The 15,812-nt window shown below is 50.8% G+C and overlaps 2 protein-coding genes across 2 annotated transcripts; one reads left to right on the top strand and one right to left on the bottom strand.

The window, feature by feature from the left end:
• LOC131209917 (transmembrane protein 235) lies at positions 1-13,948 on the top strand. Its single transcript, XM_058203076.1, has 6 exons — positions 1-516; positions 4,635-4,764; positions 12,170-12,320; positions 12,389-12,587; positions 12,649-12,814; positions 12,898-13,948. Exons 1-6 carry the CDS (start codon positions 391-393, stop codon positions 13,002-13,004), a joined length of 879 nt encoding a protein of 292 aa, XP_058059059.1. The 5' UTR covers positions 1-390; the 3' UTR covers positions 13,005-13,948.
• A 351-nt stretch (positions 13,949-14,299) lies between these two features.
• LOC131207413 (carbonic anhydrase 13-like) lies at positions 14,300-15,353 on the bottom strand. Its single transcript, XM_058200025.1, has 2 exons — positions 15,296-15,353; positions 14,300-15,219 (listed from the first exon to the last, which is right to left on the bottom strand). Exons 1-2 carry the CDS (start codon positions 15,351-15,353, stop codon positions 14,300-14,302), a joined length of 978 nt encoding a protein of 325 aa, XP_058056008.1.
• Positions 15,354-15,812: the final 459 nt, after the last annotated feature.

Below are 15,812 nucleotides of genomic sequence, written 5' to 3'. Positions count from 1 at the left end.
TGGAGATCGAGATAAGCAGATCCGCAGATCCGCGGAACCGGAGCCAACGTGATCTGATTTTGGGCAAGGCTGTGGCCGCGATACAAAATCGATCCCATCGGGAAGCAAGAAATGGTGCCCGGTGGCGCTACAAGGATGATCTCCATCGAGTGTCTGCAGTAAAGTGCCCAGTCCCTTAGAGTAAACTCGAAAGCCCAAAGCTCTGCCCCGCAAGCGCACAGCTCCGAGAGCAGATCGGAAGTGTATAAGTGTGTACGGTACGAGAGCACACCATCTAACGGCGGAAAGCTTCTACGGTGTTTGTGCGTGCTTTTCCGGTGGTATAGGTGTGCCTGTTTGGCAGCTTCGCGCATTAGCGCCCTTTCGGAGAGCGAGAAAACCGAGCCCAAGATGCCCTGCAGTGCCGTAACGCTGTCGCTCGCGACGATATCCGCCATCATCGCCGTTGCCCTGTTGGCAATCGCCTTCTCAACCGACAACTGGCAGAGCTACGACGTGAAGCGGAATAACATACAGGTACGCGGCCAGCGGAGAGGATCTGCCGAGAGTTTGTCGATGATGCGCTGTACCAACGACGTGAACTTGAATCGCGGCAGCATCCTTACGCTACGTTAGCTTAGTGGCTTGGGAAACGCAAAGCAATCTCGCGTTCCGGTTCACTGTCACGCTCTTTCAGAAAAGCCAACGAAATGTGCATCAACCTCGTATCCGACGCCTAAACTAAATCTTCATTTAAACGGTGACAGCAACGCGTCTACAAGCGACGAAACCCGCGACCTGTCGCGCGTCGTGAAAGTGCAGCCCTAACTTTCTACTCCCCATTAATTACCACGCCGAAAGGCAGTGCCGTTGGAATGCACAACTTTTGGATGGAACGTTGTTGAATATTTTTGCCCGTAAACTGTTCACACGTCACCTGCATGCCCCTATTCCATCTTACGGTTGACTCCCGGTGTTGCTTTTTATGAAAATAAATATGCCATTGTATCGGGCCAACTGTTATGTCTCAATCACGTTTCACTGACGCGCTTCTCTACCGCTCGCGGTCAAAACGGCCACCGGCTGTGGTCAGGAAGTCGTGATATTATACAATCGCAGATTATACAAACTACTGGTCCGCCGGTGACCACCCAGACCACCGCCGGCAATGGGAAATGGATTAAAATACAACGTCTAAAAAGTGGGGTTTTTTCACGATCATTTTTTTTGTGTTGCCTTGGCCTTGACTGGACTGGGTTTAATTTATAGCACCACCCGGTGGCGCCAAATGTAAACTTCCAACGAAACTAAGCCTCAAAAGAGCCGCATAGTTGGGAGTTTGCGTTGTTTCAGACGTTGCATTCTGCATCTGCAGAGCAGAGATCGTTTGGATCGGCAGTGCTCGATCAACAAAACACCGAATGTGAGTTGGGGGAATTTTTGACCAAGCTGCCCACGTGTGGACGCATTCCAGCCCAGCCCAAGCGGAGTTCGGGTTTGGGTTGCAGCCGTAGAACTCTGGTCCACAATTTGCATACAAACGATACCCGGTTTGGAATGTGTGAGCTTGGGCAAGGGAATAAACAGAGGAGAAAGATTCATCGGGAAAGACCTGGGATGCGCTCCGAAGCCAAAAGGAAGTTTTATCGTTTACATCCACTTTGTGTGGAACTTGGTTTATGAAGCCACAACTTTGCCGAAAAGCCTTCATTAGCCGTGAGCATCTTAGAAAATCTTCCAGCGATCGTCTTACATCTGGAGTATGTTACTGGGCGATTTTCAAAGATTGTTTACTTACACAGCCAGCCGAGTCCGAAGATGGCTCGTGTCCTGTTCCTGCGACAAGCCGAAACGCGGCACAAGTGTGCGTGTTTTGCAGTAAAAACATACCAAGCTACATAAACAGACCACCTCGAAACGGACTCGAAAACCGGTGGTCCACAAGTTGTTTTTCCACTTTTCCCGTCCCGACCCGGACCCGTCCGTCAGTCGGATCGGTTCCAGCCTTTCGCTACCTGTTCCTCTCTTGGGCTCTTATCCTCTTTCTTTTCTTTCGGGCTATTTCTCTGCCTTCGTGGCGAGTTGCGTACGCCACTTGTGGCGTTCCCTTGTAGGATTGTAGTTTATCGTCTACACTCTTTCTCTCCACGCGCTCTCTCGCTCCTTACGCTGCGTTTCTCGTTTGCTGTCTCTCTTGGCGAGGGCCGACTTTGGACGTGATATGATTTCTTCCGCTTTCGGGCAAACTCACCCTATTGAACACATGTGCTCATGTTCAGGGTCCGGAAATTAGTGTTGGTGACTTGCTATGCTCGCGAGCGTTGTTCGTAGCGCCGAGGTCATCCAACATTCGGTGTTCTGGGTGTTAGGCAACAGCCACAAGCCTCTACCCTCTGGACACTTCTTACTACGCCAGAGGCCAAACGTTGAAACGAAAGATTGAAAACGGTTCTTGTGGCGAACATGTTTTTTTTTATCTTGCCAAAGAATGTTGCCCTGAATCCACCAAACGTGCGCACACCAGTTTAGTACTAATCAAGTGGCAAATATTGGCACGATCGCGCCTTCCCCCAAAAGAAACGAATTTGAACCGTACAAATCTGTTCTACATACAAACCGTTCCCAAGACTGGCTTAGCCACATTCTTTCGGTTCGTTCGAGCCGCGGATCGATCGCATCGGGTTTGATACGGTACTTCGTTTTCGTTGTGCTCGCATTTGCTCTCCTACGCGAAGTCGCGAGCTGCGGAATGTACCGACCAGCGACAATTGAGTGTTTACTTGACGGGGCTGCGAATGGCAAACGTTCTTGCGGCGAAGTCGAATGATGGCATATGAAGGCGAAGCCATGGGGACTTGGCAGAACGAAATCCCCTCCATCTTAGTCTCTCTTCGTCTTACATTCCATTCCACGGCGGGCGGGCCATTCATTCTTATAATGATTCGAAAAGGCTCGCTGGCCGGAGAACCTGCTCACAGATTTGTTGGTTTGTTTCAAAAACCAAGGCGTAATGTGTTCCCGAAGGAAAGCGTTTCATAAAATACTATACAAAATTAAGATAGTAAAACAAATATTTACTCAATCACATTACAGCACAGATGAAGTGCAGCATCAACCCACCTCAATCCAATTGCTCAGTGATCGTTCAGTGATCGTACTATGCAAACCATTTAATTTAATATTTTTACCATTTCATTTACCGTTAATACAACACCAATTACCGAAGCGAAAATGTTTGCATTGCCTCGCTACTAACTAGCAAAGCGGAGACCAGCTACCTCCAAAGGGCATGGTCAATGTTTTTCTTCGCCGTTAACAACAATAGCTTGTTGGGTCCTCAACCTGAACGGGTGTGAAGCTACCGCTACCCTCGCATTGACATTGAATTACGGTGTGATAGAGTGAATGAAAAACTAAAAACGGTCATCAGGAGCGAGGTCAGGGCCGGAAAAACCGTCTAGAATGGTGCGAAACCGTCGCTACAGGTGTCCGCCGGGTCATAATTACCACCCACGGGGTGCTTGAATGGTGCGTTTTTATTCACACCCTCCGGTGGAACCGTGAACATGATCGCACGCGTCAGACGCGGATTCTTCGGGCATAGGGACGGAGCACAGTTCCCTGAACGTATTGTCCAGACCAACCCACATTATGCGTGTGCATTTTACCTCTTCGTTTACTTTCCTGTTGCACATTATCATCCATCTTGCGCTTCAGCACCAACGAGAGGGGATGGTCGAGATCGGGGCCCGCTGATTGGAGCCGACGTCATCCACGTCATCGAGCGCGTGGTGAAGTAGCGCACCAGACGCGCACCGGGCTCTCCAGTTCAGTAACCTTTTGGTGCATGTGCATTTTCTTGTCCGATCTATTTATTCGCACGCCGAGTGCCGTTTTGTAGGTTTTTCTGTTGTTGCATTTGCCTCACTGTTTTGACATCAATTCCTATCGGTTTTGCTGTGCTTCCCGAGCCGAGCGCCAATGAGGGGCCCGTGCGGCAACCATTTCCCGCCGGTTGATGGTTGATTGATTTCGCCCCCCAGCAGACCGCGTGAAATGCGTTCCGTTTACTTTTCCTGCAAATTTGTAGCTACAGTGTGCACCGCGCCGCGCGAGTCCGCTTTGCGGTCGAAGCGTTTAAGTCTGATTGATGGATTTAAACGGAACGTCCGTCCGGTCCAGCCGAGCGAACCGCCGGTGCCGTGATGGATGATGTGTGTGGGGGAGCCCCCACGATGTGTAAGGGAATCCGTCTCCGGGCACGGTCCGCAAACCGGTCCACTTTCACAGTTGAGCGCCCCATATGGCTGCCGTGGCTGCGTCACGTCACAAAACACACACCGCCACCGCCTGGTGGTCGGTGGTGGTGAATCAAAACGACACACCTAATGGTGGAAACAGACCGATTGACCGACGTTTTTTTACCGTCGCCTCGCGACCGGTGATGCATCGGTGATGGGCCGTGGGCTGTCCCATTCGTTCGAGCTGAGTTGTGAGAGAGAAATAAACTACACTCAAGGCTCATTGATGTAACTTTCATTTTCATTTCTTATCTCCAGTACTTTATTGGTATATCGATGTGCCTAATGCAGCCATCGACATCCTTCGAGTACCGTCGTAATCGTTGCTTTCTCCATTCCTCCGCCTTTTTGCAGACCTTTATCGCCAAACATCCGGACGCGGCCGCACTGACGGACAGCTTCAACAATCGGCTCATCTACTACACGCGAACACGCGGCCTGTTCCGATACTGCTACCCGAAGGAGCGACCTCCGTCTTCGTTCGGTAAGTGTGCGGGTGCAAGTGGGAAACCTAGAAACACTTCTTCCGTATTTTCGGCCCCATTTGGGGCACGGTATATCCTCTCGGAACTGTTTTCATTTTGGGACTGCACAACGCACAAAAATGCCCTTCAAGGAAAAAAAAATCCAAACGTTCAACGACGTTTGGGCGGAAGGAAAAGCTAGAGCAAACAATAGAGGCAGCAGCGAGCCCAACCATGATGTTGGATTTGGTTGCTGAACCTCGAAGAAGATCCCTCACGGAAGAAGAACGGAATTGAGCGAGCGAGGGTTCGTCGCTTGAAATTCGACGGGACGGCCTTCAAGTCTTTCGTCTTCCACTGCGCGAAATCGAAGCATTTGTGGCTTTCGTTCGTTCTGTGAATCGAGTCAGGCGCGAGACATCGGATCGAGAATCTTCGTCGGTAGCAATTTGCCTAATGAATTAATGGCTCCCGCATCGGCCAGCATCCGCCTTTTCGTAGTTTGTGTATTTTAAGTTTGAACCCCATTTGTGGTCCGTCCGAATCCGTTCGAATCTCACGAACATTTGCTGTACGTGCGGTGTTCATGAAACCACATGAATGATTAGAACCCAAATTTTCATTTATTTATGGATGCTGTTAACATTCTCAATTCACTAGTGGTCAGTTTGCTGAAGGTATCGAGGTTCCAAAAGTATCACGTTCGTCCGTCCTTTGAGCAAGACCTCTTCTCTGAAATTCCCCGAAAAATGCGTTAGATATAAAATATTTTACTGCTTTATGTGAAATATGAGTATAATAAAACCGGTATTACCACGTTCTCACGGCAACAGCGACAGGTGACTGGGCACGGCTGGGATTTTCGGATTTCCGGTTGCGGAGGAACACTCTTTGCTTTGCTAACTATGGGAACATTTATGGGTTTGCGCTCAATGAGCCCCGGAAGTTCTTTGGTTCACATTGTTCGGTTCTTTTCGTCGTTCTTCTTGCGTTTGCTCGAACCTCAGAACAAATTGGAATCATTTCTGGGCTTTTTTCTAACGCTATAGCGGTCAATCAAACGATTTGGGGATCGATTCCCAGAGCCTCACTTTAATGTAGTCGGTCAAACAAGCAACAACCCAGACATGCCGTGGCTTGCATACGAGGCTTAGTTCTTTGGCAGAGCGTAAACCACACCGGTCATTCATCAATGCCACCACTTGGAGATGCCACAATTGTCACCTTGTTTTTCAAAAAGATGAAAGAGTTGCTAATAGGCAATAAATTTAATGCACTTCCGTTAAAAAACCATTGGTGACCTCAACTATTTTTCACTTGCGCGCTGAACAAACATTCCAACCATCCAACGCCCAACATAGGGGCGTCCCATGGGAAGTGCTTTTTGACACACACCTGAAACATTGGGCTACATTGGGAGCTCGCCAAGTGAAATGAAAGCTTTCTGCGGCGAGAAATTATGCTCGGCCGCTCCCCAACCCAAAACGATCGTGTGGCGTCCTCGGCTCCCAGGCTCCGCTCCTATGGAAGGTGATAAATTGAGCATAGGAAAAGCGACGACTCCCAACCAGTCACACCGGTTGCGGGGCCGGGTGCGCTGTCGTTTGTTGTCCGCCGGCAAGCATAAACCATAAAGTGAAAATCGCTCCAAAAGTGGCGTCACGAATGGAGCGACGATAATCGGTGACCATGTTTTTTTGCTTTCTTCTCTCCAGCCCGCCAGAAGGTTTTCTCTCACTTCAACACTTTTACTATGGCGGCTGCCATAATTGAGCCTGTGCGCCGGTCACGAAACGGCGCAGGTTCTTTGCGGTGGCTTTTTTGCAGCGATTTCTACTCCGGTAACCGGTCCGCATATTCGCCATTTATTCGGTGGCCACCTTTTCACAGTGTTGGTGCGCCACAGCATACTCGCGGTGGTGGTGGTGTCTCGTGACGCCCCTCATGACGTATGCGGTCGTAATGCTGTCTTCATTCATGCTGCGCGGGCCACATAAGAAAGTTGGCCGTTTTGCGCCTACAGTCCATCAGTCCTCAGCGAAAAGCTTTTGGGGCAGAGCAGCATTCCAGCATTCTGGCTCGGATTCGATCCGAGCGATCCTCTTGCCGGGGCCCTGTAGGGGTTTAATACACTTTACCCCGTCAACTTTTGCCGATCGCAGGGCACAAACGCCCAGGGAAGTAAAAAAACAGGTACAGTTCGATTACGTAAACGAGTCGAACCCTGGTGGACCCCTGAAAACCTGCCGGCCGAGGCGGCGAGACACCTTGATCGGACACCACCACCAGAAACTGGAGAAAGAAATTGTTTCTCCGCCATCCGCCAGAACCAGAAAAGCCAACCGAACCTCACTGCGGGCCGCTCCGGATAATAATGGTGATTTCATGCACTATTAATGAGTTTCGGTTCTTCTTCCTGCCAGAGCAACCCGAGATAGAACCGACCGGCTCGTGGATTTCTAATCTCGAGCGCTAGCCTTTCGTTTTGGGCGCATTAATTGAATTTTAGCCCCGTTTCTGGCTGGCATCATCATCGTCTCCCGGCTTCGGCTTCGGCGCTCGTTGCCAATTTTCTCACTTCCTCACACATGGGACCGGGCGTTGGGAAATGGGTTTCCCGAAAAGAGCCCGGCCAATGGAACCGAAGCCCGAGACCCTCTAGACCTTTGTTTTTTTTCCGTGAAAACAGCCTCTTCTAAGCAGACGCGCAGCGCAGGATTTTCGGTCCATTACGTTGGATGCGCAACATGGCGAAACTAATCGACAGAGAGTAGCGAAATAATTGGGAACAAACATTCTATCAGCTAGGAACTTGTTCCTTTACACAGGGTGAACTGTTTCCCATGTCCATGTTTCGCTCTTTCATTGGGTTCAAAGATCTGCAGGTACTGCAATAGTTAGCCGAAATATTTGTAAACATTTTGCGTGCTTTGTCTGGTCCTCATTGGCGAAAAAATCTATCAATAGATTTGCAGAATCTGCTCCAGATCGCAATTTGTTATCATTCGGGAAGTTTTCTAACGCCAGAAAAGGTTGGTAATCGCTTGGTGCCAAGCCCGGACTATGGTGAATGCATTAAAACTTCCCAACCAAGCTCTCGGAGTGTCTAGCGAGCCGCTACTGACGTGTGTGGCCGTAGAGATTTGAATTTAGTGTTTGGCTATATGGAAGCCACCCATAACCAACTATTCCTTTCAAATCCCACCATATACCCAGTAGAACCTTCCTGGCCGTTAGTCCTGGCTTGGCCACCGTTTGGTCTGCTTCACCACACTTTGACCACGATAATTACGTGACCCATTTGAAATCGCCAGTCAGCATTCGTTTGAGAAATGAGTGGCCAAAGCTTCGCAGATGGAAATTCGATCCATCATGGCAACATGTTTCTGGTCGATCTTTAGATTCTGAGCGACTACTAACATGTCAATCAACTATGATTATTTCTGTGATTTTATCTACATTTTCGACGACGGGCCTTTGACTGGTCGAGATGGATCTTTAACATCAAAAATGCCTGAACAGAATCGACGGAAACAAAATTGCACTGATAATCATAAACAGCCTTCACATGTTTAGCATTAAGCTTACATTTTTGCCTTTGTCAAACAAAAACTGTAACTCACGAGCGTAAACTAGAAATCAGATCAACTTGGTTGATCGGTTTGAGTATTGCATATCATAAACATGTAATTTTAAATAGCTCAACATGATCATCCGTTTGATATTTCCCTGTCAACGACATCAAAGTCACAAATACGCCCCAGTCCGACAAGTTCCGACAGTTTTTTTTAATGAAAACAACAAGAAGACATCAAAGCCTGGGGGGCTATTTTCATAACGACTCCAAATGATTGATGATCGGGCGGCACTCGAATTGGCTCCACCTAACGGATGTTTCAGGAAGGTTCCATTAATTTTCTTGGCACCTTGGCAATCTGCCATCGCTGAAACGATGACACTGTTTCGCCCAACGCACCAGATGGTCAGTCACCAGCGGCTGGAGGCAACAAGAGAAAAAAAAACAGGTCAGGAAAGCACCTTCCCCCCGACGGGATAGAAGCTTCGTCTGAAGGCGCTCAAACTTCGGCCGTTGTTACTCAAACATACTTTTCAAACGGCCATGGTTTCTACCGCGCGTTGAACTCACCCGATACGATACTAATTAAAAAATGGACCTATCGATCGAGATGCTCCCGGCCGGACCGACGTAACGGGATGCACCATTACACGTTTCCACGGTACATTTCACACGTGGGGCCTCTTCACGGAGGAAACCGTTCTCCATTCTTGAATGTTGCAAAAGATCGAAATTAAACCACCATCGGGTGCCGGTGAAGCAACGCTCCTTTCCATCGTTTCTCGGGCCACCTTACACCTTTTACTCTCGTTTGACGAAGCGGAAAGCGGATCTACAGCCCCGTATTCTCTTTGCCATATCGCGCGCCCAAATTAAAGCATAGGAATGGGGAACCGCACAAGAACTCCACCACTAATTGGAGAAATTCGTTAACAGTCGGGTTCCGTACGTCGCCAATTAAATTCTTATTTTGGCGCAATTAATGTGTGCGCTGTGCGATTGTTCTCTTGAAGAACGGAGCCCTGGCGCATGGCGTGGTGAACTGGGCGATAAAACTGTGGCAATGTGGCATTGCCCGATGCCGTGACATCAGACGTTGTACACACAATCCACAAATCCACACCCACGGTCGCCACATTCGCTGGCCTTCGGCGCGTCGCGAGCCGCATCTTGAAAATGGCGGCCGACAGCCGAAAGTGCTCCGGCTCCCAAGTGCGATCGATAGTGTGCGGCCTTGCGCAAGGAGCTGTTTCTTTTTCCTCCGGTGGTTTTTTTTTTATTAAAAGCGGTTCCTTTTTGATACGTGCCGGAACACAAGCCAAACAACAACACCTGGCCAGATCCGGAGTGTTAATATTTTTGGAAAAATACGCAAAGGCCTCAAAGGAGTGCAGCACTTTGGGTGGCGGTTTGGTTTACGAGACCAGACTCTAAGGCGGCTCTCGAGAAGAAGTCCGTGTGGTGGCAACTCGGGTGCCTCGGGGTTGCAATTTTTGACATTCGATTGCTGCACACGTGGCGCCACGTTACGTCGATCGTTGCGCCGCAAACCGTCCAGTCCATCAAGGTGCAGGGGCTGGTCGGCTGCTGCTTCTGGTGCAACCGAACCGTCGCATCGAACCCCTTACCTCTGGCACCTCGGGGGCCATTGCTGAGGATGATTGTTTTGAAGGTTAGCCCACGATTGAGTCACTGTTTGGCGGCCAATCGTCGCGGATTGTGATGCGAATCACAACGCACGGCGCACGGCTTCGGGGGCCCCCTTCGTCCGGGGGGGTACCGTTGTGAATCGCATTTTTGTGTAACGGTGACAGAATATTTATGACCCCGCGTTGTGTTTGTGTTAGGTTGACCGATTTCTTTCGGTGGCCATTGCGGTTGTCGCGCAATGCGTTCGCTTCGCGGACCGCAACGGCGTGGACAGAACTAATTGTTCGAGCGTCGCGTTCGATCGAACCGTGAGAGAGACGGGCTGGAATGGTCAGTATTTGGGCTGAATTTTGATTTCAATTAACCGAACGGCACAACGGTAAACGTTTGCTGACCGATACTGATTTGATTTGTTTGCGTGGTGTGGTGTGGTCATCTCGAACTGGGGGCCTCTGTGCTATCTTTAGCGATGCGACTTTATGGATCGGTTGGCGCGGTAACGATCGAACGGTCTGGTGGGAAATTTAATTACGCCCAGCACGTATCACTCGAAGGGATTCGCCAGGTTCCATATTTCAGCCCGGGCTGCAGTGAGAGTGAGGACGGCCATTATGACTCGGGCGGCCTCGGGCGACCTATTACCCAACAGCGCACCGACTAATGCAGTCAATTTGCCAGCGAAAATAAGAAGCATCAACATCCATCAACTCTCGCTTTCTTCAACCACATGGAACCACGGTTCCCATCTCTGGCCACATGACCCTTGCTTCTCGCGAGCGCCGACGGCAGATTTATTGCCACTCGGCTTCGATCTCGCGTAACTCTCTCGTCGGTTGGGCTCCGACGATCGATCCGACCGCCGCGGCCATTTTTTGCACCCCATCACCATCCCGCCGTCATGAATCATAAAGCTCCCCCCCCAGCCCTCGTCGCAGGAAGCAGCGTATCGTCTTCCAATTAAGCAATTTCAATTTCACCTTAATTTGTGTAAAATTATGCGAAGTTGAAGAAAACTAAACTTTTCCACCGGCGGACGAGAGGGCGTAGTGAAGCGTAGTGCATGGTACTGGTGCGAGAGAATGGCACTAATACCGTGCCACGCACGGGACGTGATCGACATTTTGCGCAAGATCAATGGACGCATAACGACGTCCATTTTGTATTCAATAATGCACCGCATTCTGCAGTACATTGCCCGTTTTCCTCCGACGCTTGGCTGCGATGATGATGGCGATGGGTGGGTGATGCACCATCAAGGAGAAATCTTGATCGCCACAATGCCACAGCGACGGTGGCGACGGGCGCTTTCTTCGGCTTCCTTCTGAAAAGGCGGTGCCGAAGGGTTTTTGGCTTGTTTGGCTCCGGGTTTCAACCGCCAGCGGTGAATTTAGCGGTTTCCATACCGATTTTCTGAAAGTGCTCGCTCTCCGGCATTGGCATGCGTTTCGAAGGAAATCTCTCGTTGGCAAGCGTGCGCGGACGTGCATATAAAATGTGCTGGAATTATTGATCAGAGCGGCGCTTGAGTTAACGATCAAGAGAGGTGCAAACTCAACTGGGTGGTACACAATAAATCTGAGCGTCAGGATTAAATCATAAGTGACCAACAGTTAGAAGTCGTTTCGAGCTTCACAGAGCTAGCGTCAAAGGTTAACACTAAAAAACAGTCTGCAGTCTCTGTTTTGACGTTCGACGTTCAAGACGGTCGAACCAGAGGGTTATACAGAACCTTCGTAATCCTAGTACCCATGGCAACATGGATTCTATCTATCTAAACCGAAGTAACTCTCCTAGCCGCGTCCGAGAGGAAGATTCCCAGAATGTTTTCTGGCCCGTATGAGTGGAGGGACAATGGAGAAGGTTGTACCTCAGTATCGTGGAGCGTATGCACCTCGCTAGGCTCCGGTGGGCGAATCATGCTATGAAATCGTGGATCGAGTCGGATTGTCTGAAGTCTCTAACCTCTATCGAGATCCCGATTGATTTACGCACCGTGGTCGATCAATCGATCGAGCAAGATCGATCTAAAACAATGTGGAAATGGTGGCATATGCATCAGGGTATCGATGCGCAACAGATGCGTAACATAAGACACATTCCGCCCAGAGATTAGAGGGTTCATTCTTCATTCTGGTCCATTTCCATTTTGCGATTGTCTTTTCTCACCTTCTACCCTTTCCTGGCACGTGAATCCACAGTTCAAATCTACCTGTCGCCGGTGGAAACACACTGCTCCAACATTGACTACTTCCCGGCGAACGACGAAAGCAAGGAATCCGACGCGTACAGCGATGACATCATGACCCGACTCCATCTCGCACGCTCCGTCATTGCCGCCTTCATACTGAGGTAAGCCAGCCGCGTCATCGATAAAACTGAGCTCATTCTGAACCGTACCCTTCTGCTGCTGCCTGCAGTTTCGTCGTGATCTTCTGTGCCTTCTGGACCGGGCTTTCGGGATGCTGGAAGCGGTCGGCCGGTGCCATAACAGCGACGGCCATCCTGATGCTCACCGCGTGTCTGCTCGCTGCCGGAGCGATGGGCCTCTGGCATACGGTGGAGTTTTTCGAGAAGGAAAAGGTGGTCGGCGAGGAGTACTACCAGCAGTGGAACTCTGTAAGTGGCCTCGTGGTCAGCCGTGATAACAGCCGTGACTAACCGCTTGCCCTCGAAACAGGTACTCCGGGACAATACTCGTCTGTCATACGATTGGTCGTACATTGTGGCCTGGGCCGGTGTGGCCTGCAGTCTGCTGGCCTCGATCCTGCTGTCCGGAGCGGCCGTCTGTCTGCGGGGTGAGCGCGAAAAGGAAGAACAGCTGAACCTGCAGTATCTGATGCCCGGTAAGGAGGGTGATGCCCGGTGATGCTGTCCACTCGGCCACGCCACTAACCTGTGCTCTCTCTCTTTCTCTCTCTCTTTTCAGTGTACCCCCAAAAGCAGCCTCCCTACCCGTACGGCGGTTTCCCCCAGCCTCAGCTCTATCCGCAGCCATACTACCACGGATCGCAGTACGGACCGTATAACTACTGAGTGGAATGTTTCGCAGAGTCGCCCGACGACTGCGCGCTGACGGCGCGTGTCCGGGGACACGCGAATGACAGCGAAACGAAAGTGGGCTGGAAAACTTCGCAGACGCAGATCACGATTTGGGAAAAGGTCCTTCCTTGGCAAAAAAATTACATGTTCAAACGGTGGCGCAGCGATCTTCCGCGTCGTTGCGAACATTTTTACTCATTTTGTCGCCTCATTTTTACTTCCAAATGCTCATTCTAGTGTCAACTTTTATCAACCTGTCCAGTGGGGGAATGGGCTGGGATCGATTTCACAAAGCGGGAAACAATTTCGGTGCGGACCCTTACAGTTTGCACCGTACCGGGACGCTCCTCATAAGACTTCTGCTAGTCCGTTCCGCTCAACAAGCTACCAACCCCCCTGTGAACTTGAAGCGCAACGCGTGTAACACACCGCGTAACCCACTTTGTGGTTGCAATTTAACCTGTTTTTTTCTACTTTTCGAAAAATACCGAGACACGCTCCGAGAACTGAAACTGTTGTTTTGTGCTCGCGATTCCGGTTCCGTTGGTCCGGTCCATCGAAATGGCTCCTCTTGGCTCTTGAACACTTAATTCGTCCGATTTCCACCTAACATACGCTCGGTTCTCATCCAGTTAGGTTAGTGGTAACGACAGTACGATCCGGCATCGGTCCGGCACTGGTCGCTTCGTTTCTTACTGTATTATGATATATAGGAGATAAATTAAGCATAGTTTTCAGAGACTACCCGTTAAGCAGCGATCAGCATTAAAGGACAACAAAACACACAGAGTTTAGTTTGGGGAGAGAGAAACAGTAAATTAAAACAAGGCATTCGAATCGAACATAGTAAGATATAAGGGGGGCTTCGGAACGATTTACTAGAAAAAACAGGCGGCATGTGCGGGAGCGCAACGAAGAGAAAGCTAGTGCGAGTGATAGCGAGAATGAAATACAATTTAAATACTACTTTTAAAGAAAACCCCATCACTGAAGCTGTTGAACACTGGTCCGAAAAAAGATTTCACGATCTCACGCGACTCTCAACTACGAAGGTTACGTTGGATGATCCCCATTCCCGGAATGATCGATCGTTCGGTTTCGATGGCTTACAACACTACATTTGTATTTCGTTTTCAACGCTCAAGGAACATTATAAAGGTGAACAATTGTGAACGAATCACACGAATCAAACATCCATTTCGACACGACACGAGATTTGTGTTCGGGATCTCCAACGATCTCCGAAGCAACTCGCTTACGCCTAACAGTATGCAACACGCCGGGCCGACCTAGTACCGGAAAACACGTCGATTGTTAACCGGCTGAGTGGGCCTGTAGTTCTGCACCAACGGGCCCCCGGTAGCCCCGTCCAGCGATCGGAGCAGATTCATCTCCCGTTCCGTGATGGCGAGCCGCTTCGAGGCCACGATCCAGGTGACCGTTTCCAGGCACGGTGGGGTCGTCAGGCTACCCTCGTACGAGTAGTACGGCCATCCCATGGCACCGATCACACTGTTCAGCGAGAACGATTTGCTAAACGAAAGCTCCAACGCGGAGCCGGACTGGCGAACCGGTGGCAGGAAGTTGGTCCACCGGTTCAGCGAGTAGTCCTCGGAGTTGGGGACGACTTCGTAGAAAAAGGCAACCACCGCCAGGCCGTGCACTTCGCGTTTGGCCTCGTCGAACGAACCGTACAGACCGTTGTAGAACACCAGGTGCACCTCGAGCGGGTACTTTTGCCCATCGAGCGAATGCTCCGACCCGAGCGTGTTCTGTGGACCCCAGTGGAAGTGGAGCTGCTCGAAGATGTACTTATTCCGCAGGGGTCCTCCGCGAAGCGTCGGCCGAGTACGGCCACTCCAGTGTGGCTCGAACTTCACCGACGTTCCCTCGTTCTCGACCGTCATCGCCGACGGCAGGTTGCGCAATCCTTCCAGCTCCAGTGGCACCTTCTTGCGGACCAACAGTGTCTCTTTGGTGACGATGTTGATCGGGCTCTGGTACAGGCCACCGCATGCCGGTGCCACGATGCTCCAGTTTGGTGGCCCAACCGCATCCTTGATCGAGTAGCTCCAGGACGCGCGTGCTTCCGGTGTCGCTGCCGACGATCGGGGGCCACTCGCTGCCGGATATCGGCCGTAATCGATATCGTTCGGATGCCCGGGATACCCTTTCGACCACCAAAACTCACTGCGCTCGTCCTGCAGACCTGCAACCGGAAGGGAATACCCTGTGTGACACACTCCTGGCGGTTGGGCAAACTTCGAGTTACTCTAGTGCATTACCTCGGCTAAACACGACCGGCTGACAGGCAAACAGCAACGACAGGCACAAAGCACTCATGGCACTCAGGTCCGAGGGGGTCCCGGGTCGTGAAGTAGAGCAAGGTTGTTGAATCAGTCACACCCGTGAACCCTTGGCGTCTTCCGAGGCTGGACCAGTTCTGGATCCACTGGCACTGTAAAGCCCACCAGCCCACCACAAGAGATCCGGGTTCCCGGCTCAAGCTCGCTCACTAGGAACTTGCGCGCTGCTGAAACGCTGAACCGCTTCTAAATGCCGCCGCCCGTTGGCGGCCTGGTTTTAACGAGTTGTTGTTCTTGATGTGTGCCCTGCTGACGACCACCGCCCAACACCGCTGAGCCGTTCCTTCTTTCCTATGTTTAGTTTCGAGCTTGCCGAGCTGGTCACCCGGCAACGAATGGCGGGGACCACATTTGTTTACGCTCCGCCATGGGCGGGCATGGGCGTGCGGGTGGGAAAAAAATGCGCCAACGTGGTCCGGTATTTTCACCCGGCCGA

The sequence above is a fragment of the Anopheles bellator genome, chromosome 2, assembly GCF_943735745.2.
Source record: "Anopheles bellator chromosome 2, idAnoBellAS_SP24_06.2, whole genome shotgun sequence".
NCBI lineage: Eukaryota > Metazoa > Arthropoda > Insecta > Diptera > Culicidae > Anopheles > Anopheles bellator.
This window is presented reverse-complemented; position numbering and strand designations above follow the sequence as displayed.

Coding starts and splice junctions, on each gene's coding strand:
- LOC131209917 (XM_058203076.1), top strand. CDS start 391: ATGCCCTGCAGTGCCGTAACGCTGTCGCTCGCGACGATATCCGCCATC. Junction 12,321..12,388: donor ATTGCCGCCTTCATACTGAG/GTAAGCCAGCCG, acceptor TGCTGCCTGCAG/TTTCGTCGTGATCTTCTGTG. Junction 12,588..12,648: donor ACTACCAGCAGTGGAACTCT/GTAAGTGGCCTC, acceptor CCCTCGAAACAG/GTACTCCGGGACAATACTCG.
- LOC131207413 (XM_058200025.1), bottom strand. CDS start 15,353: ATGAGTGCTTTGTGCCTGTCGTTGCTGTTTGCCTGTCAGCCGGTCGTG. Junction 15,220..15,295: donor GCCGGTCGTGTTTAGCCGAG/GTAATGCACTAG, acceptor TTCCGGTTGCAG/GTCTGCAGGACGAGCGCAGT.